At 49.8% G+C, this 19963-nt stretch overlaps 5 protein-coding genes across 5 annotated transcripts; 4 read left to right on the forward strand and 1 right to left on the reverse strand.

Annotated features, from left to right (window-relative positions):
- Positions 1–1188: 1188 nt before the first annotated feature.
- TrAFT101_000980 (uncharacterized protein) lies at positions 1189–3373 on the forward strand. The gene is made up of 2 exons (XM_066126211.1): positions 1189–1508; positions 1574–3373. The coding sequence occupies exons 1-2, from the start codon at positions 1287–1289 to the stop codon at positions 2786–2788; spliced, it is 1437 nt and encodes a 478-aa protein (XP_065982310.1). The 5' UTR covers positions 1189–1286; the 3' UTR covers positions 2789–3373.
- A 587-nt stretch (positions 3374–3960) lies between these two features.
- Positions 3961–4672, forward strand: TrAFT101_000981 (uncharacterized protein; the record flags this gene model as incomplete). Its single annotated transcript, XM_066126212.1, has 5 exons — positions 3961–4025; positions 4088–4125; positions 4274–4289; positions 4466–4528; positions 4618–4672. The coding sequence occupies 5 exons, from the start codon at positions 3961–3963 to the stop codon at positions 4670–4672; spliced, it is 237 nt and encodes a 78-aa protein (XP_065982311.1).
- A 577-nt stretch (positions 4673–5249) lies between these two features.
- Positions 5250–6648, reverse strand: TrAFT101_000982 (uncharacterized protein; the record flags this gene model as incomplete). Its single annotated transcript, XM_024904640.2, has 2 exons — positions 5250–6199; positions 6534–6648. 2 exons carry the CDS (start codon positions 6646–6648, stop codon positions 5250–5252), a joined length of 1065 nt encoding a protein of 354 aa, XP_024765215.1.
- Positions 6649–11154: 4506 nt separating this feature from the next.
- Positions 11155–12282, forward strand: TrAFT101_000983 (uncharacterized protein; the record flags this gene model as incomplete). Its single annotated transcript, XM_024909416.1, has 2 exons — positions 11155–11169; positions 11236–12282. The coding sequence occupies 2 exons, from the start codon at positions 11155–11157 to the stop codon at positions 12280–12282; spliced, it is 1062 nt and encodes a 353-aa protein (XP_024765217.1).
- A 3453-nt stretch (positions 12283–15735) lies between these two features.
- On the forward strand, positions 15736–15964 carry TrAFT101_000984 (uncharacterized protein; the record flags this gene model as incomplete). Its single annotated transcript, XM_024903326.1, has 2 exons — positions 15736–15747; positions 15803–15964. The coding sequence occupies 2 exons, from the start codon at positions 15736–15738 to the stop codon at positions 15962–15964; spliced, it is 174 nt and encodes a 57-aa protein (XP_024765220.1).
- Between the last annotated feature and the right edge of the window lie 3999 nt (positions 15965–19963).

Below are 19963 nucleotides of genomic sequence, written 5' to 3' on the forward strand. Positions count from 1 at the left end.
GACAGCCAGAAACGCTCGTTGCCCAGCGCACCGCAGAGGTACGGGTACATGCACGACCGGCTGCCCCTCCCTCCCGCGCGTGCCTTCCCAGCATTTCTTACCACTCGTATCCGGACTTCCTCTCTGCTACATTGTGTGTACCTACCACTCGACTTGTAAGGGGGAACAATAATTACATCGCGATACTCCTCCAGACCAGACCAGACCATACCTTTTCCTCTTCGCTTCTCTTTTTCTCCTCTTCCTTCCCCACGCTCCCGTGCCGCGCCTTAGCCTCGTCTTCTGCAACGCCGCCACGCCCGTCGCCTATTCCTTACATCATCAATAGCGCGAGCCGAAATCTGCGATCCCGCGATCTTGTGGCTGGTGCTCGTCGTCTCCTGAGGAAGGGAAAAAAAAGCACCCACGTCTGGGAGAGACAAGATACAGCCTCCACCATCGCTGTTCACGCTGGCGACCCTCCGAATTCACATCTCGCCTCCCTGGCCCTCTTCTGCCTGTCCGCAAGCCCTGTCGAATCCCTAGCCAAAGATGGACGAAGCGCAAGTTCTACCGCCGCCACCAATCGAGCCCATCTCTCGACCAAGCTCGACGTCAACCTCTGCATCTGCCAATGTGCAGCAACTGCCCGGCATTGCCTCCCTTGCAGCAAGTAACGCGACGGCTGAGCCCCCACAGCAGCAAAGGTATTACATCTGCATCTCTGTTTGAAACCACACAATGCCTTCTGCGTTGGCTGCATTCACGCCGCGTGGCGAGCTGGCTGGCGCCTCCAGCACTTGCATTACATGTTGTTTTGACGCTGACTTGAGCATCCTTAGACCACCTCCAATTCCTCAGCCTCAAATGTATCATGGCGTCTCCCCTGCTGCTACAAGCGGCGGCAACAACGGCAACATGGTGAGCTCACGATTTTCTTTCTCTTTCCGTCTTCTTCCCTGGCCCTCTTGTTTTCCTATCTCAATCTACGATATGGCGCCGGCTCTGTTGCGCCTCCAGCACCAAAAACTGCCGAGCCAACAGCGGGCCAATTGGAGTCGCCATATTCCAACTTTTACCATTCTTATCTCATATCACAATCGCAATCACGTGCCTTATCGCAAGAAATTTCCGCGCTAGCCCGCGCTGGTCCCCGGCTTATCCTTGTCTTATCGGACGACCGGGGGGGGCCCAGAAATTTTTTTTTTTCAGTTCCGTCATCCTTATCGATCATGATAATATTTATCGGCCGCGCTCCCTAATCGATTTCCTAATCGCATCCCTATCTCCCAGCACTAGCCGGCATCATGATGGCAACTAATGGATCAACGCAGCCGGTCTGCCAAAACTGCGGAACGTCAACAACGCCATTATGGCGACGTGACGAGTTTGGCTCCGTCCTTTGCAATGCATGTGGACTTTTTTTGAAGCTGCACGGACGACCGCGACCGATATCCCTCAAGACGGACGTTATCAAGAGCCGAAACCGTGTTAAGACGATGCGCCCAGATCTGGCTCCCAAGAGAAAGGTTAGTGACACGTCGGCGCGTGCTGTGCATTGCATCCTTTGCTAACCATATTGCCCAAACTTTAGCAGCAACATCAACAACATGGACACGGCTTCCCCCTCTCGACAGATCCTAACAGTGCTGAGAACACTGCGGCACAAGCAATTCGACGAGCGCAAAAGGCGAATGGCGAAGGTCCTAACTCACCCATCTCCCGCACCGGAACCCCTTCCATGTACAACCATGGCCTGCCTTCTTTCATGGTGGACGACCCGTCCCAAGCAGGCGTCGGCGGTTTCAATGGCGGGGAGGGACGTGCCGTCTCGCCCATGAATGGAGACCGTGGCCTTGAGTCTCCTCAAACACAAGAGCAACTCATTGCGAATAATTCGAGTTTGAAAACAAGAGTCAGAGAACTTGAGTTCATCAACGAACTATTCCGCGGTCGTCTCAGCCAGCTTGAGCAGCAAGAAGCCGCTGCCTCTGAAGCTCTTAGGGGCCAAGAGGTCGCCGGCGTCGAGCATACTCAGCTGCGGGCTCAACTAGACGTTAGCAGAGAAACCGAAAATCAACTACGAGGTCAACTTGAAGAGAGTCACCGAAGGGAAAACATCCTCAAGCGACGCCTCGATGACCTGGAGCTTGAACTGAAGGCTGCGAAAGAAGCTCTCAATGAAGCAGATGCGCGGCCCTACAAGAGAGCACGCACCATAGACTCTGACGAGGCTGTCAAGGCCGAAGCGGCTGATGCTCTGGCTGCAGTCGCAGTTGCCGTTGCTCCAGAGCTAATGGTTGATGCCCATATGGCAGAAGTACCTGCTGCGGAGCACGTTGCTGAAGTACACGAAGAGCTGCCGTCCGGCATGTCAATGGATGACGGCGCTGATATTACTCCCTCTGCCATTACAGAGCCTGTTGTCGAGCCATCCACAGAATTGGCTACAGAACTAGCTGCAGAAGCGGCCCCTGCAGATGCAGCTGAGACAGTTGTAGAAACAGTTACAGAGACGGTTATCGAGACAACTGCCGAAGGAACTACGGAGATGGTAACGGAGACAACGGCTGAGGCTGTGACTGAACCTGCTGCCGAGCCTACTACGGAGCCTGCTACTGAGCCTGCTGCCGAGTCTATTACGGAGCCTACTACGGAGCCTACTGCTGAACCTGTTCCAGAGCCTGTTGCCGAAGCTACCACCGAGATGGACTCAGCTCCAGAGGCATCTAAGCCCGCCATGGCAGACACAAATAATGCTACCCCAGAACTAGAGGGTGCTGCCGCCCCTGCAGAAGTCGCCGCTTAAATTTCGCGTGCGATGACTGCTGGGTTGCTGCAAACTCAGGGCTCCGAGCCCAATACGCTTGTCCACTAACAGTAATCCTCTTCTTTTTGTTCCTCTTCATTTTGCCCTAGGATGTGGCAGCGGCGGATGCGTGGTATATGTTGACGAATCTTGCTCATTTTAATACCCTTGTACGAAACCCGATTTGATATCAGTCAACGGTGATGCGCAGAAGAAAACGCATCAGCCCCGGTTACTCATTTCGCGGTGCCGAAACGATGAAAATAAATGCCTCGGCGTTATGGTCTTTTTGTTATCGCACTCTTTTTTCTCTTCTTTACCCCCCAATACTTTAATAAACGACCCAGGACGGCTTTAATATGGGCGAAAACGGTTGGAGATGGTCGATACCCTCGTTTTGGCTTTAGACAATGCTGCACAGGAATGTGGTTGGCAAGATAAAGTCCAGATTCTCAGAGTAGGAGGAGGGAGAAGCCTCAGGGCATCGAAAAAAAGGCATGAGCGGCCAGTGTGTAGTGAAAAAGAAAAAGTTTACCTTGTTATTCCCAACAAATATACCTAGAACTATTTTTGCGCGTGTTTTTCTCCATCTGCCTGCCCATGCCTCACCAGCAAGCAAGCAACCACTGCTTTGAGTGACCATTGCAAACATTTTGACAGAAATCTAAGAAGGGTTCAAACAGGGACTCAGTTTGTCAAGTGCACTCCAGGTACTCTTCAGCTTTACATTAGCTGCACTTTAGATTTCACGTGAATGTCGAGTACCCTTTGGATAAAAGTGTACGTAACCCGAGGTGTGCATGAGGTGCACTTTATGGCCAAGTGCCTGCCGCTAGGAGGCCGCCAGGAGTGCGGCAGGTGCGTGTCAGGGGCAACAACTCGCCATTCACCTTCTGTTTAATGAAGGGAATTTCAGCAAACGGGCAGAGAAAGCGGAGTAACCCTAACCCGGAACACAAAGAGTAGTTCTTTTGGATGGAACTCTCACATCTGCTGCTGCCTTTTTCTTCTTGCAAAGCCATCTTGTACAGCGCTCCTTGTCAGCATCGTGAGCACTCTTTGCCATCAAGCAGACGCTACTTAGCGCTCACTAACGTTACACTCGCCGTCTGCTCCACTATTTTTATTTGCGAATAGCGCCTTTAGCTTCCTGTCCATCTACAGTGCTGGCAATGTCACCTCCTGTAGGTTCCTCTAGGCACATAGTTGGGGGCAAGACGATAGGCAGTGAACGACGGTAAGCTTGGCCCACCCTTTTCTGCTCTTCTTAAATGAAATACTAATGACTTTATGCAATAGTCATCGCAAAAGACTCCGAGATTCGATCCAAGGAGTCAGTATGTTGTTGTCTTTTTCCTTTCCAATTCTCTTAAAGATACTTTGACGCAGAATGGTAACATGGGGTTATAGCCAAACCCGCAATTCGGTAATAACACAAAGCTATAAAATATGGCAAGTTTTTTTTGTCCTTTTTTTGCTAATCAGCCATTTGGTTTGGAATGTATTAGGCGCTTAGCTCGTCGCGGCGGAGTTGCCCGCATTTCTAACAGTATATACGACGATATGAGAAATGTGTTGAAAGAATTCCTTCAACAGGCGAGGCCCGACAGTTGCTTTTTTCTATGTTTTTATTTGCTTCGACTAACATTTTCTTTCTTTTTTTCGCTCTTTGGTTAGGTTATCCGGGACGTTGTACTTTATACAGAGCATCGTAATGCCAAGACAGTTACCTTACATGATGTACGTGACTTTACCTTTTCTACAGAATACCTCTTGTTATTTGAAGGAGAAACGGGGGGAAAAAATACTAATAGCTGTGAATCATACAGGTCTTGCATAGTCTTCGGCGCCGCGGACACACCCTCTATGGCTTTGATCAAATAACCTGGCCAGAGTCCGAGGACCCAGAGGACCAAGATAACCAAAAGAGTCGACGTCGTCGACGAGTCTCTTATCGACCGGATAGAATTTACATTTAAACCCCGTTGATTTTTCTAGCTTTCTGTTCTTTGTTTCTATTTGTTATATATGGAGGAATATCTTCTCTATTTTAGCATGTTTGGCAATAACGGCGGTTTTCTCAGCGGCTCCATAACAGACGATGACAGAACGATAATGAGTAATGATCAACAACAGCAACGGGACGCCACCCTTAGTGATTTGACAAATAAGATTTTTTTCGATGAAGAAGAAAAGACTATAGCAAATACAGGTCTTGTATGAATATTAGAGGATAAGATATAATGGAAAAAAGCCTGGCGCTATAAGAATAAAAAACCGCAAAATGGAAATGTATAAACAAGGGTATCTCAAACAAAAGAATGTTCCACCAAATATATCCTGACCTTCAATCGCTCCCAGAACCTATACAGCTCCTCCAGGGATGGCTGATAGGCTATCTCCTCTTCTTTTCTTCTTCTCTCTTGCTCTGCTTCCAGCTCCTCCAAGACGTTAGATGCCATTACCTCTTCTTCTTCTTGCTCGACTCCCACTCCTCCAGCGCCTTCTCTAGAGCCTTGGCAGCACGCACTTCATCTCGACGAAACGCTCCGTTGAAGAAGGCTGGCAGCAGCATGGTGCTGTTGGCATGCTCCTGTGCGAATCCCACCTCGGCATCCTTCCCACAGCGATCCTTGACAATACGGATGGCACCGTCGAGGAGGTCTCTGCCGATGCCCTTTCCACGATAGCGAAGGCGAGTAGTCCAGGCTCGGATGACGCCTTTGCCTCCGCGGAAGCTCACGCTCCTGCTTCTGTTTCTGCGCTTTCCGCCAATGGAAGACGCAGGAGAGAAGCGAGGCTCAAGCCTGAGAATGAGGGCTCCAATCAAGGCGCCACCATAACGAGCGCCGATAACAAGGTCTCCCTCGATACTTTCAGGTCCCTCAAGCCATGACCATCGCATGTTCTCTGCTAGTTTCACATAGCCTTCTGTGGAATAGCGTATAGCTGTGAGATAAACCATAGCTACGCCACAGGAGAGGAGGAGAGCCAGGCTAGGATCCCCAGATGAGGGCACATAAGCCCATCGAGAGACACCAGCCCATGCGGTGAACAGGAGCGTCAAGCACAGCGGGTGGAAAACCAAAGATCGGGCCGCTCGTTGCTTCATCTGAGCAATAGAGTCTGCAATGAGGTTCAGGCCGGCGATCTTGTCGTCGTACGTGAGTAGAGGCTCGAGAGATAGCGGGGGGATATCGTCGAGAGGGTCATAGTAGGCGGTGTCGGCGTTGGCGTCGGAGTGTAAGTCGGAGAAGGAGGTCGAGGAACTGAGAGGCGAAGGAGATGGCGGAAACGGGAACTGGTGGTGTGAATATGGCTCGAGATGTGGTGTTGGCGCGTGCGAGGAGACGGGTGAAGAGGGTGCGCTTGCGCTGAGAGCTAGATTTGCGCGTAAGAATGTGAAGAATGCTGTGACAGGTTAGCAGTAAGCTTTGGAAATCAAAGGTGACTTGTAAGCTGAATGAGGTCGGACAGTTGAAATGGAGATTTAAAAAGGGGAATTTGAGAAAAAAAAAATATCATGGCAAGGAGAGCTTGAAGCTTTGAGGAGCTGTGAAGCTTCCTGAAGCTAAGAGATGCTGACAAAAATGGCGGGGGAGTGGGAAAATTTTTGAGGGACAGCAAAGTAAGATCCTTGTTGTGCGCCTCGAATCTTCAAGAGGATGTTTGTGTATGTATCAAAGAATAAAAGAATTGAGGATAGAAAAAAGAAGAAGAAAAAAAAAAGAAAATCAAGTCTTACCTGCACTGGTCCTCAGGCCTTGCACAATATTAACTCTGTCTACCACAGGGACAGATCCGTAGTTGGCGAGATCCAGCTCGCGAACACCACCCACGAAACGATGTGCTTCCTCCATATTATATCATGCGTTGGGAGATTACCACCTCCCTAATCCAGAATAATGCTCTTCCGTCTATAACGCTGAAGCTCTGATTTAGAATATCAACTGCCGCGGGACGCCCTTTACCCGCTGTATGAAGGGTCTTTCCAGAAGCGCGAAAGCTCTCTTTTTTTATTTAGCCGCAGCACTTGGCGGCGATCCAAGGGTATAGCGCAAAGAGGAAATAGAAAAAACAAAAATATTTATGCAAGCGAGGGATATAGAGGGATAAACAGAGAGTAATATAAGAAGAAACAAGCCAGAGAGAAAAAATATGGAGATCAGATAAGGTTGAGGGGGCTCCAGACCTGGCGGGAGCTCAAGAGAGGAGAGGTGCAGATAGGTGTGTCTTCTAAATATTCGTTGTGGAACGGATGTAAACGCTTGTAGGATGATGGGCAAAAATAGATGAGATGTGATAGGCGCCTATGCTGGGTAGGACGAGTAAATATGTATATAAATAATCAACGTGATACAAAGGGGATCAACAAGGTTAAAACAAGTTGCTTGTTTCAGGAATCCCAAACGCGAGAGCAAATATTAGTAGTGAGGCAAACTCAGCCAGCAGCAGCAAACATGGGCAGATGCAGAAGAGAAGTGGGAAGAGAAAAAAAGGGGGAGCCAAGTCTGGAGGCGGGGGCTCAAGGATAGATAAAGGAAAACCCTTTTTTCCCCTACAAGATCTACATCATCTGCTCCGTATGTACGCCATGGCTATCAGGTCTATCTATTAGCGGTTGGGAAAGCCGTCGACGAACCAACCCGCAGAATTTTGGCTCATGTAAGAAAGAAGGAAAAAACCTTGTAACTCGTATGCAGGCCACAACCAAGCGAGGCGAGGCGAGACGAGAAGAGGACAAGGCACCTCTGGCAGTCCTCGGCTCCATGCAGCACATCTGCCTGCCATCGCGTGGTTGCTCTGCGAAGATTTACTCGAACTCGACTGTTCTATAGCAACAGATTCATACTGATGCATCGAGGACTAATAAACCACTCCACAGCTAGCAATTGAAAAAATACAAGTGGCTTTTCCCGTCGAAATGTCCGCGTGCTAATAGTGCGTGTGTAAAAGCGGGCGGTGGCTTGAGGCCTTGACTGGCCTCCACACCGAACTCTGTAGCAAATGCAGCTGAGCTGAAGTTGTTGAGCAGCTGGTGGCGTGAGCTGGTTGGCCATTAGGCGACTACTACTGCATGTTAGCTGATGGCCGGCATACAGTAGGTAGTAATCGTTTTGGCCAAGTAAAAATACCACATACCTCCCTCTAGTACTTAGTGCCTGGACTAACTGTTGAAGAGAGCGCATGCGGTGGTGGAGATGGGATCAGGAGGAGCGAGTGGAGTTTCTTCTTTTGCAGACGATCAAACAGCAAAGTAGTGCAGCGTGCAGAACGGTGGACCGCGGAGAGGTGCTACAGTGCAGTTGAGTACCTGTTGCTTTGCACCAGCAGCGATGCCTCAGGTATCCGATATCATCTTCCTACTATCACTACGTCACGTTCATCTCCTCTTTTCTCTCTCGTCCTTTTGAATCTCCATCACGGCCGTTCTTCACATCTTTAAATGCCAGCGACTTTTTCTGCAAATGGCTCTTTCGTGCTCGCATGCGACCAAGCGCACCCACTGCACTAAAAACAAGCCCTTGCTGGAGAAGCTCAAACAAACCTGGGGTTTCAAACCCAGCCGCCTCTCTCCACCTGGGACCCAGCCAGACTAGCGATCCCAAGCGCCAAAACTCATGCCTCAAGCCAGGGTCTGGGCCCCCAGTTAGCTGGGCTGGAGGGCACGCGATAAGCCAGCAAAGAAAAAAAACTCCTCATGCGCATCCAATAGATTCAACGAGGCGTCAACCAACAGCAGTAGCAGTAATTTGCACGCCGCCATGGCAGGCTGTTCCTCTCGCCTGGCCCTGCCTGCAGATGTGAGCTCATGGCACGTCCTTCAGGGTTATCAGGATTGCCAAGCAAGACGGCTATCGGGGTCCAGATTGCGCAAATCAAGCTACATATTGAGCGATGAAGATAATGCAAGCCGGGTGAATTGGACGTCCAAGTGCACCACACACCACACCACACCACTTGCGTTGAGTTAGCATTATGCTTGCTCATACCTGCATGCACGTATGCAAGCGTGCCTTTGAACGGCCTGACGCCCCAAGTGAATGAATAAGTGGCCGGCATCTCTTCCTCTTATCCGCTGCATTTGTCAAGACCAACCGTTATTTCTAACTGGCTCGCATCTAATACGATATGCACAGCACCTTTCATATGCATCCCGAAGTATAGATTTACAGAACCAACGCAGGCTGCCGTGCATATGTGAAGGATTATATCGTCCCCCTCTTGTGCCACATCTGCTTTATCAGGGTTGGATACATCCCGTCTCGGCCCACTCCCAACACTGCAAGATAAAGAGCTGAACGAATCAGCAAGCATGCCGTGCACTCACAAAAAAAGATGATTTGATATTTCACATCAACCACATGCCCGTTCCCGATGGCGCGGGTAAAGCTCACTACCACTAATTGTTCTCTCGTCACTAGTATGTGTGCTAGCTATTTGCCATGAGAACTGCCATGTGATGTGATATAGCGGCAGAAACTATCAACACCGGATTCAAAGCCAGTCATCATCCAAATCCTTCGGTAACCCGGCCACTTAAGCTATCAAGCTAACATCGACCCTCTCCTACTCGGCAACGCTTCTAACGGAGGGATCCTCGTCTCAAAAAGAAGAGCAAGGGTGGTCGATCCACTGCTGACGTACAGAGCGTACGCGTCCGAATACATAGCACCAGCGATTTTCGTATTTGAGTAACTGAGGCCGCTTCGTTTTGTTGCCAAGACGGTTTGAACGGAACTTGAAGACGCGGTGATGATATTTGGTCAGTATTTTCGAAATCAACTCGCCGTGAGAGCCGGTACTGATGCAGGGGATTACGAAAAAGACTCCGGGTTGGAGCATACCAGGTCCCGGGTGACAGATGGATAAGCGGCCTGGTTTTTGCCCAGTGCCCACCTTCATACGTCAGATCCGCGGCAACATTAGCTGCAGCCTCTAGCTTACACAAGCTTTTCTTAGATATCCATTCACCGAAGTATCTTGCTTTCCCCGCCCCGGGTTTGATGCTCGCTATTTCGCTTGCCTCATGGTTCGCATGGTCTTCGAAGCCATACGCGTTTCTACAAACGAAAACCAGACGATTTCATTTCAACATTCACGCTTACTACAAAGTCGATATGGCCTGGCTGAATTCTTGTTTCCCCCCTCACTGACAAACGCAAGTGGGAGGTGGTCAAAATGCTAAGGGTCTTCTGCACGATGAATACATGGGTAGAAGAATGCCCTGGAGCTCTCAAACAGATTCAAGCGTTAATATACGCAATTTGGTAGCCTCGATATTTCTTTATTAAAAATATGTGAGGAAAGAAAGAGGGGCCATGGCTATTCCCCAATGAAATGTTTACCTTTGACCATGGCATCTCTTCTCAATGCGCTTTGATTTTCGCTTGACGGCGCTTTACAAATGACCCTGTCCCTTAAGCTTTTATCTATCATTATTACTTTCGGCTAAATGGCGTCAATGATAAGAAGCGACAGAAAAAATGTTACAAAGAAGGCAGCAGAATTATGCAACAACCGCTGTTCGCTAATAGACCGCTTGGCTAGTCATTTCTAACCCTGAAGCTGGCAAGGAATCCATGATTACGAAAGTATTGATCACGCGAAAGAGCAAGAATGTCCAAAAGCGAAGGAGATCTAGGCTCTGCAGCCCGGCTCTAATCACTTCCGGCAATCTTCGGCGTTCCATGGGAATGTCAGTGGACAAAATGTGCAGGCTAGTGAGTAGGCAGAATTGATGGGAACTAGATTGAAGAATCCCGCCATACTGCAAAAATCGTACCAATATGCCCCTCGCTCTACACCCGTCTCTCTGGGTGTTTCTCTGCTTCTTTATCTACTTGAGCCTGCCTGCATCTATCTACGTTTGCAACTGGAGATTTACAGATGCTATTATAAAGTAGATCTTTCTTTTGCGTGGCTGCTTGTCTCGCCACCTATCAGCATGTTCATAAATTGTCGCGAATCCATGTCACCAAGCATTGACCCCCACGTCTAAAGAAAAGAAGAGAAGGGGAAAAGACAAGGTTAAAGCCAGCGAGATTATCGGTCGCTTGCTGCGGAGGTGAATGGCGGGGATCCGGCCAATAAGTTATGATTTACAGCCTAGTTGGCCAATTGCCGTGGAAGGGCGCGCCAGACAAGGCGTACCATACAAGCAGACATGACCGAGATTATTAAGGCAGTCCGGCGAATAATATGGAGTTCTAACGGCCACCTCTCGTTTTAAAATAACATACAAGTGTCTCACTACGGCTCAAAATTTGAGGTAAAGGGCAGTAGCAGCATCTCAGTCATATTCTTGTTTCAATCACTCGAGTCGGCCAAAATCTACTCCGTTGGAACACCCAATCTCGCCGGTCATGAAAGTCACAGGAGTAAGCGTCTTACCTAGCGTGGAGTGGATTAGATTAAGGTTGCTTACCACTACTGTCTTACCCCAGATCTGGGTCTACCCTATCAAAGGACTTCGCGGCATATCGCTCCACAACGCTCACCTTGGCTCCCAAGGTGTGCAATATGACAGACGGTTCATGCTCTTCAAGGTCAAAGAGAATGGGGACCTGCAGAAGCTACAGCTTGATAGGTTTCCTGCATGCAGCCGCTTCATCCCAGAAATTGTAGGCGATGAGGTTCACGTTCGATATATGCCTCCAGAGGTGCCGCTGGTGCCATCATGCCCGGAACAGAGAGTCGTCCTCCGCGTGCCCCTGAATCCTGACTTATCGGGTCTCGGCCAGCAAGTGATCAACCTTCATCAGGCACTGGTCAATGCTTACCGTATGGGAGACTATTTTGATAAGTGGTTTACTGCTTGCTTCGGCTTCGAAACTATCTTCTTCTACATTGGCGATGAGCGTCGTCCAGTACTAGGCACCAACTCACCTAGAAGCCAGCCGGTGGTCGCTGCTGTACCCCCTACCCAGAGCTGGCTCCCTTATTTGTACAGCTATGTATGGGGCGGAAGTGATAAATGTCAGGCAGAGTCAAAGCCCGAGCCAGACTGGCTTGCTTTTGCCGATATGGCTGCCTATCTCGTCGTGACCGAGAAGTCGCTCAGAAATGTCAACGCGCGGTTCTCCAATACCACCGTGGATATTGTAAAGTTCCGTCCTAATATCGTTGTGGACGGCGAGGTCGAATTCGAAGAGGATTTCTGGGCCGAGCTGTCCATCGGCGGTCGCCCTGTCCTTGCCTTGACCAAGCTGTGCGACAGGTGCACCTCTCTCAACGTCGATTACGACACGGGCCGGTTCGGAGAAGGGGAGAAGGGTATGCTGCTCAAGAAGCTGATGGCAGATCGACGTGTCGACATGGGCGCCAAGTGGGAGCCTGTCTTCGGAAAATATGCCTTCCTGGTTGATGACTTGGATGGCGCTGACATTTCTGTCGGAGACGAAGTAGCTGTGACGAAGAGAACAGTCGAGAGACCAGCGGCTGACTGGCCGTACAAGGATAAGACGATTGCTCGCTTCTATCGTTATGTGTAAATCTGAGTCAAGTTTCGTCATTTGACTGTGAGCGACAGTATTGCCTATTAAGAGGGCCTCGGCTTATACTAAACGCTCTCTCCTCTCCCATTCCATCTCCTCCTATTTGTCAGACAAGCAAACAAGCAAGCAAACAATGCATGTGTATCCTATTAGTGTGTAAACCACACAAACTTAAAATTTGGAGTATCTTTTGTGTTACCAAGATCGACAAACCCATCTTGTGTATCACGTCTACAGGCACACAAGATGATCTCACACCAGACGGATCTCTGTGCTACAGACGTACCGTTGTTTCTTGATATGCATGTCCTTCCTTTGTTCTTGGGACCACAGCTTCTGTACTACAGAACAGGCAAATAAATAAAAAGAGACGAAAGAAGAAACAAATAGAGATGAAAAGAAAGACGGAACGAGATTGGGCCATATTCTCTCTGTCTTCATTTAGCATGTGCCCATAGACAGGATAAAATGACTGCTTTAGGGTTTTTTTTTTTTTTTTTTTTTTTTTTTTTTTTTAAATACAAAGTAAAGAGTTATGTAACTAGAAAAGCAATAGTAGTAGAGAATATCCCCTAATAGCTGGTTTCTTGCTTTATGCTTTCGATGAATGTTCATAGACAGCACCTTATATGACTCCCTTAGTTTCTTATAACGCATGTTAAATGGCGTATAATTTTCTGACATATTGATTATGGATCTGACATCTCTACTTGTTATGCCGGAAGTCTTTCCATCTACATCTAAAAAATACAAAAATCTTGTCTCTCCCCAATAAATGGGCTTATTTTCGATTAGTTTAAAAGGTGTTCGATTGCACTGTGAGAATTACAAGCCAAGTCGTTAGGTAACAGAGATGTAATCGATATCCGTATATATTCTGATTCTATGTGCCAAGCTCACATATTCATGTTGAAGCATCCTTGCCTTACGGCAGCCAATCTATATGCAAGTACGTGAGCCAGCCTCGTCCATCCATCTAAATCTCAAAACAGCGCGGGCTAATGAGTAGAAGAGAGAACCGGACCATCCAAAGTGATCAAACGTACAAAGCCAATCCAGACCCAGACCCAGAAACACAAAAACAAAAACAAACATCAATCGCGTACTTGGGGAACCAAAGTAAGAATGAGAAGAAGTATGACCTCTAGTTATAGACAAATGGCAGACTATCCTATACTGATGAGGATGGTGATGCAAACATGATGGCATGTGACCATCGTATGTCTCCACAGGTAGCTGCGAACGCAGGCAATAAAACACAATGCCACCGCTTTTGCGCATAATGCTATAGGTAAAGCCAAATATGGGCTTCAGCTACAGCTTTGGATGCAAGTAGTAACTGGCGAGCGCCAAAGAAAGACAAGTGCTGGAGGATGGGGATATGTGATCAAGACAAAGAGAGAAAAACCAGTAGGAGCGAAAGTCATGATTCGTGGGAACTGTATCCGTCTAAAAGCGTTTCCAAAGAAGCGAGCGCTTCGTAAAAAGTAAGAAAGTCGTCATAATAGGCCGAGTTCAAGATGTTACTCCATCCCAAACGGCAAGGTGGGTAGGTAAAATCACGACTGGCCTTCCCCGTGGGCCTGCCATGGGATTGGCCAATCAATTAGTTGTTGCTTCGATGTAAACAGTAGCCTTATGGTCAGCTTAGGTAGCCTGGGTACAAGGGCGACACAAGTGAAGCTTGCAATAAGTACACTCGTAGATGGCCCAGTGAGGACCCGAGCGGCAGTGCTGGCAAACCCACTCAACAAGAGTGTTGTCAGATTTGATCATGACAAAGGAATGAGCACAAGAGACTGCCATTGTTGCTGAAGATTGTCGTTGAGCCGTGTTGACGGTTGTTGTAATTTGAGTTGAGGGACGCTGGTTAGGTATCTGTCAGAGATGGAAATATCTTAGATTGAGTCCTCTGCTATTGCTGATATAAAGGACAGTATAAATTCAAATAATGTGAAAGAATAGTGACGTTTGCTCAGGATGACTAGTGCAAGTGAGCGAAAGTGATTGTTGATATGAGTGTCAGCAGTGGTGGCGGCTGACAGGAGAGGAAGGCGTTTCTTTTAAAGTTTTTGGTTTATACTGGAAGTATTTCCTGAGATGTTGAGAATAGTATGAATATGCTCTGTGGATAATCAGAGTTGTATAAATGAGGAGTGAATGGTTGAGTGTCAAGCTGTGGTGAATGCTGAATAAAGGACGTGAATTGGGCGATTTATATATCGAACCCCGGCGCTTTTTAGAAACCCCACGGATCGGAAAGCGACCCCGGCAAGTGAAAGCAGTGAGTGACAAGGTAGTGTGTGAAGCTGTCCCGTCTTTGTTTGCTCTTATGCCGGCGGAATTCAGGCTTTTGTTCAGTTGGTGCTCGGCTCAGGGTTCAAGGGCCCAGGCGGACGACGGGAGAGGCCAGGTGCCGGGAAGCACAAGAGACCGGGCCAATGGCCCCTGCAAGTACTTGGCAAGGGGGGTGTTGTGTCTTTTGACTGTTGACGGGGCGTAGAAGCGGGCGTTTTGAGCTATCAATCCGGGGCAGGATACCGATAAAGAGGCTCCCTGGGTGGCGAGTTCGCCCAGGTGATGAGCAACGACTGGGGTTCAAAAATAGAACAGGGCCAATGTCGATTGCTTGATTCCTGCAGACCTTTGCGGGAAGAAATGACGGGGGGCCTAGCAAAGCGGGTGCCGACAGCCTGGTGCAACGCCGGAGCTGGCTCCGGTGGTGAGAAGTACCGAGATTGGTTCTAGAAAACGGCGAAGATGCGGGTAACGCGGTTGATGGCGAACGATGGAATCAATCAACGACGGCAGAGATTTCAAAGAGCCTCAGCGGCCTTGAATCAATTGCAGGCGGCTCGGTTCTGGTTTTTGATCCCCACGGACTGTGTTGACGTCTTTGCCTTTCCCATCCACAACTGCTGACGAAGGAGCGAGTATCGTGATGAAGGCGAGCAAGGATTATGATTATCGAGGAGGGATGACGCATAGAGGGGCAGAAAACGACCAAGGGTCAAGCAAGAGGATGGTGAAAGGACGAAAGAGGGACAACGTAAAAGAGAAATGAGGAAGACGAAGAAGAGAGAGACAAAAGAGACAAAGAGGCCAACGCAAGGGAGGAGTGACATGTACCGGTACTTGTTTTCTGGATGGACCCGTACCTGCTAAAAGGGAGACACGCAGCCAAGCGAACTGCGCATGGCGTGGTACGGCGTGCAGCATGCACGGCTACCGATGACTATCTGTCGGAGGTACATGCAGCTGCGTGGTGGATGGCGCCGCTATAATGCAAGGTACGCCGCGTGCCGCGTCCCTCCCGAGTACCTCCGGATGCGAAAGCAGGTACTTGGCTTGCTGTGGCTGTTCACTATCCAGCCTGAGGCAACAAAGAACAAAGAACAGAGCCAACTACAGTTGACTTTGACTGACTTCAACTCCTCACGACTAGCCAGCATGCAGCATCAGGTACGCAGCACCAAGTATCCAGATTTCGGCGCTGTCGTCTCGCTGACTTGGATAGTATAGATTCTCTCACTTTGACCATGCGAGCCCATCTCTGGACCTGGGAAAGCGCGGCGACCCGGTGGGATGGGAATCAGATCACCAAGCCCGCACAGCCCTCCTGGAACCTGGCCCTGGCACTTGGTCTAATCCTGGAGTTTTGACGAACAACAGCAGATGATGTCGCTGGTCACGCTCCAGCTCCCTGGCTGCGGGCGATTCAACCCGCGGATGGTCTGGCAGCTAGTATTACAGAGCCGCAGCCTGGCATAAACATGCCAAAACGACCAGGGACCCCGGTCCATCAACGTTGGCTGAAAAAAGAAGGGCAGCAAGGAAAAGACCATCGTCATTGTGGCTGAACCGAGCATACTACTATACTGCAACTAGCATTACGACAGCTGTGCTACTTCGTACTTACTCGCACTACTCACTACTACTAGCAGTGCCCCCTCCTGCTCCGAGCTGACCCGCCATCGCCGTTCATGGATCACTCTCTTACGCCACAAAGGGTCTGACTGACGGGAGCGCGGGTTTTCACCCCTGGGACTTGTCTCTTGGATGAAGGACGCTACGGCATACTTAATTGAGAGCTAAACTGCGCTGGCGGGGAGCTCATGTTAGGCTTGTAGGGCGATTGCTTGGCACAGGCAAGTTTGATGTGTATGAGGCTGTCGTAGAGTCATTGCCTGTGGTCATGGCTCGAGACAGACAGATTCATGCTGCATCAAGTTGCGCAGCTGTGCGTTCGACCTCCTGAATAGTGCGAGCCGATATGCCAAAAACTACAGGCACTTTACCTACCTGTGGTATAGTCAAGTAGCCATACGCGCAAGTAGCGGCAATGTTCTGCTGGAGAATTTCTGGATGCTGCGGTAGGTAGTCAATCAGCCATACCAGAACATGATAATCATGATACGGAGTAGAGATACGACTAACCTCAAACCAGATGTACGAGTACAGCTTGCAGGTACATATGTAGCCCTACCGCATGGGGCAGCCCAAACAAAAAAGTTCCCAGCCCAGGCCTGTTTTGACGCACCTTTCCAAGATGGGATCACCATACGCCCAAAGCCAGAGCGCGTGTGCGACGGCCAAGTGAGACGGACGGGTGAGCGGTCACACACGTCTGCCGACCATGATGTGTCGTGGCTCTTTTCTGCCAAACGCCGCATCGGTCGGCTTGGCGTGGGGCCTTGACAGTACCCTCATGTCGGATGGTGTTTATTTAGGGCTCTTCCAGTGGAGTCAATTTCAGACAGGGCTTCGTGTGTGTCAGCGCCCTTTGCAGCCGACGCTGGAGGCCGATGGAGACTGACGGCAAACCCTTGGAACAAGACCGAAAACACGGAGGAAAGTGAAGCAGCCAAAATGACTGCTGAATCAGCCTGGATCGAGTCATTCTGCCATGGAAGCGGTGTGTTTTACGAATGCGCCCGAAGCTGGTGGTGTTTTGCCAAACGCCGTATTCCTGGCATCGGGCAGAGAAAGGACACTAAAACGACTTGATGGGCTGACGATCTCCCTGCGGCCACTTAGAAAACAAGGCTCCTCATGCATGCGCGTAACATTTGGTGCTTTGGCTTGCCTTGGTACGAGGTACATACTAAGGTATGTACTCGAACCTGTGTGGTAGCAGTTGGGTACCAAATGCACGGGTTTCCAACGCCTTGCATGCCCCGTGCCGTGCGGTTGCAGCCGGTTTGGCGTATAAACCGGCTTCCAAGCACGAAGCGAAGAATATTACGTGGCCATCTTGTTCTCTTGCTCTGGGGCAGAGCTGTCGTGGCTGCTGCATAGGGAAGTACCTGTGAGCACTTGGTGGCTTGCATTGGGCCCAGGCACGGAAGATGCAGAGGTACACGCCTGCTAGGGTAGCGGATGGCCAAACGCAGTAATTTCGAGTGGCATTGGCCAATAAGCGCGCATCGCGTGCGCTTCTCGACCGATGTATATGTACTCCCTGTCGTACCTCGCGACAACCGCCTGGCGAGATACAGTACACCCTACAGCGCTGTTCACCTATCTGGTTGGCCTCGGAAGATCTCGACTTGGACCCCACGGCGCTGCTGCACGGCTTGCAGAAGCTCGATGCAGGCCGCTCACCGATATGCAGCCCAGAGCCTATTGCGACCGAAGACCGCTTGCAGTGTTGTTTTCTCAATCAGCTCGTTTGTAGCTTGTGCAGCTCCCCGCGGCGGCTAGTACATCCGCGATGCTAGCGGTACATGCAGACAAAGTCGTTTTGGGCAGAGCTCGCAGCGGGACCAGTACGTTCCAGGAAATGCCCAGTCTCGCTATAGGCTATGCGCTCCAAGTACTCCGTATATTCGCATGATTTGCTACGAGTAAGTTATCACCTGGCGATGAGCGAGACGCCTGTCATGCCAGCAAACGGATCGGCCAAGCTTGGCCTGGGACGCATGGGATTTAGTCTAGGCCGGTCTACGCTGCTGCCAGTAACCCGCACCCGAGGCCAAGTCGGCGAGATTCGACCATGTTGTCGATATTGATTTGCCTGATGCCTGGGTCTCTGCCTCGGCATCGTCTCAGGGCATTGTCTCAGACCATGGGATTTCCCCTCCCTCAATTCGGATATCAGGAAAGCGGGAAGCGTTCTGGCTTTTAACCCACCCCATGGCCTGCTGAGAATTGCCTGATTCGCCCTTACCATGCACACCACCTACGACATCCGTAGACTGTGCTTACAAGTAGTAGTAAGTGGTAAGTGGTAATGGTGCTGGGTGCCTGTAGTATGGGGCATGCTTGAAAGTGAGATCAACTCTGTGGTGAGATCTACCCTTTGATGATCCAGGACTCGCTTGCTCGCTAAACGAGCGAGAGAAAAAGAAACGGGCAGAAACAGAGACATGCCCATCCGGGTTCTCGCATCTCGTCCCGCAGCCCCGGGCAGACATCGGGGAAATAGAGGGCTATGTGAGCGACGTTTCTAGTGCTATTGTAATACTCAGCGCGATGAGCACCACTCCTAATTTATGTGAGGTAGATACCTAGCAGTAGTGCCATTTGAAACATTTGATGCTATAGAGCATATTAGGAGGGCGGGTATAAGCCTGCGCCCGAGGCTAAGTGCTTGTTGGGAGGTCCGTATTCTGCTCAGGTAAGACGGAGGGCTTTGGATCGCCTGTATTTGTCCCGCGCCATGTAATACTGATACTGGCCGCTGAACTATTTCACGTTCAAGGGTATTGATACCTTTATTCTTACATATTTCCTGCCAGAATACTGAAAGGCTCCTAACAAATCTTGGCGAGAGACAGGGGGCTTCGCTGTTCTATTTCCGTATCGGAGAGCTGCCGCTAGGCCCTATTTTACTCCGTACGGCTGCTACCTTCTTTTGCTACTTCTAGAAACAACAATAATTTATTCGGTTTCCGCCACCAAAGACAGCAAAGAAAAGAGGCAAAAAAGGGGGGAAGGGGAAAACAACATAATTAAATACCTACCTAGTAGGTTATAGAACCAAAATTACTTTTCAGGGAACAATAGAAGATGCAAGAGAGGAAACGACACTGTTGGGGTATGAACAGGTAAATATCAAGAAACAATTACTCTACTTGATCCGATATTTGGGTCCTTCCTCTTTCTCGCAGCCGTTTGCTCCTTCTCCAAGCAGCCTCTTCTCCCCAACTGATCTCCTACTCTCTCTCTCTCTCTCTCTCTCTCTCTCTATACTTTCTACTTCTCTCTTCTCTCTTCTTCTCTACTTTTTTGTCATCAGCCAATCCTGTTTCTGCTCACCCTCGCCATAATCGCATTCGCATGCTTATACACACACCCTCTTCTCCGTAAGCATTGAGCATCTCGCCAAACTTCGCCTTGGCCGCCGCCTCCTAGCGTTTTTGGCCAATCATCTCACTGCCAATCAACCATCTACCCGTCCAACCGTCAGGGCCCCTCGCGGCACAGCAGCGCGGTTGACAAACGCTCCGGCACCCCTGTCGAGCTGTACTGCCATTAGACGGGCCAGGGATCCCTGGCGTTGCAAAGGGCGATTGATATGCGGTATTATGCAGCTACCTACTTGGGTGGCAGCAGCAAGTAGCGCTACCAGCACATATTGATGATTGCGTCTTCAGACTAACAGCAGCGCAGGCGAAATGTTGGCCGTCGCTTGGCTCCCCACTGCGAACACAGTACGGGGTGTAGCAAACAAATT

Source organism: Trichoderma asperellum, chromosome 1 (assembly GCF_020647865.1).
Source record: "Trichoderma asperellum chromosome 1, complete sequence".
In the NCBI taxonomy this organism is placed as follows: Eukaryota; Fungi; Ascomycota; class Sordariomycetes; order Hypocreales; family Hypocreaceae; genus Trichoderma; species Trichoderma asperellum.

Coding starts and splice junctions, on each gene's coding strand:
- TrAFT101_000980 (XM_066126211.1), top strand. CDS start 1,287: ATGATGGCAACTAATGGATCAACGCAGCCGGTCTGCCAAAACTGCGGA. Junction 1,509..1,573: donor ATCTGGCTCCCAAGAGAAAG/GTTAGTGACACG, acceptor CCCAAACTTTAG/CAGCAACATCAACAACATGG.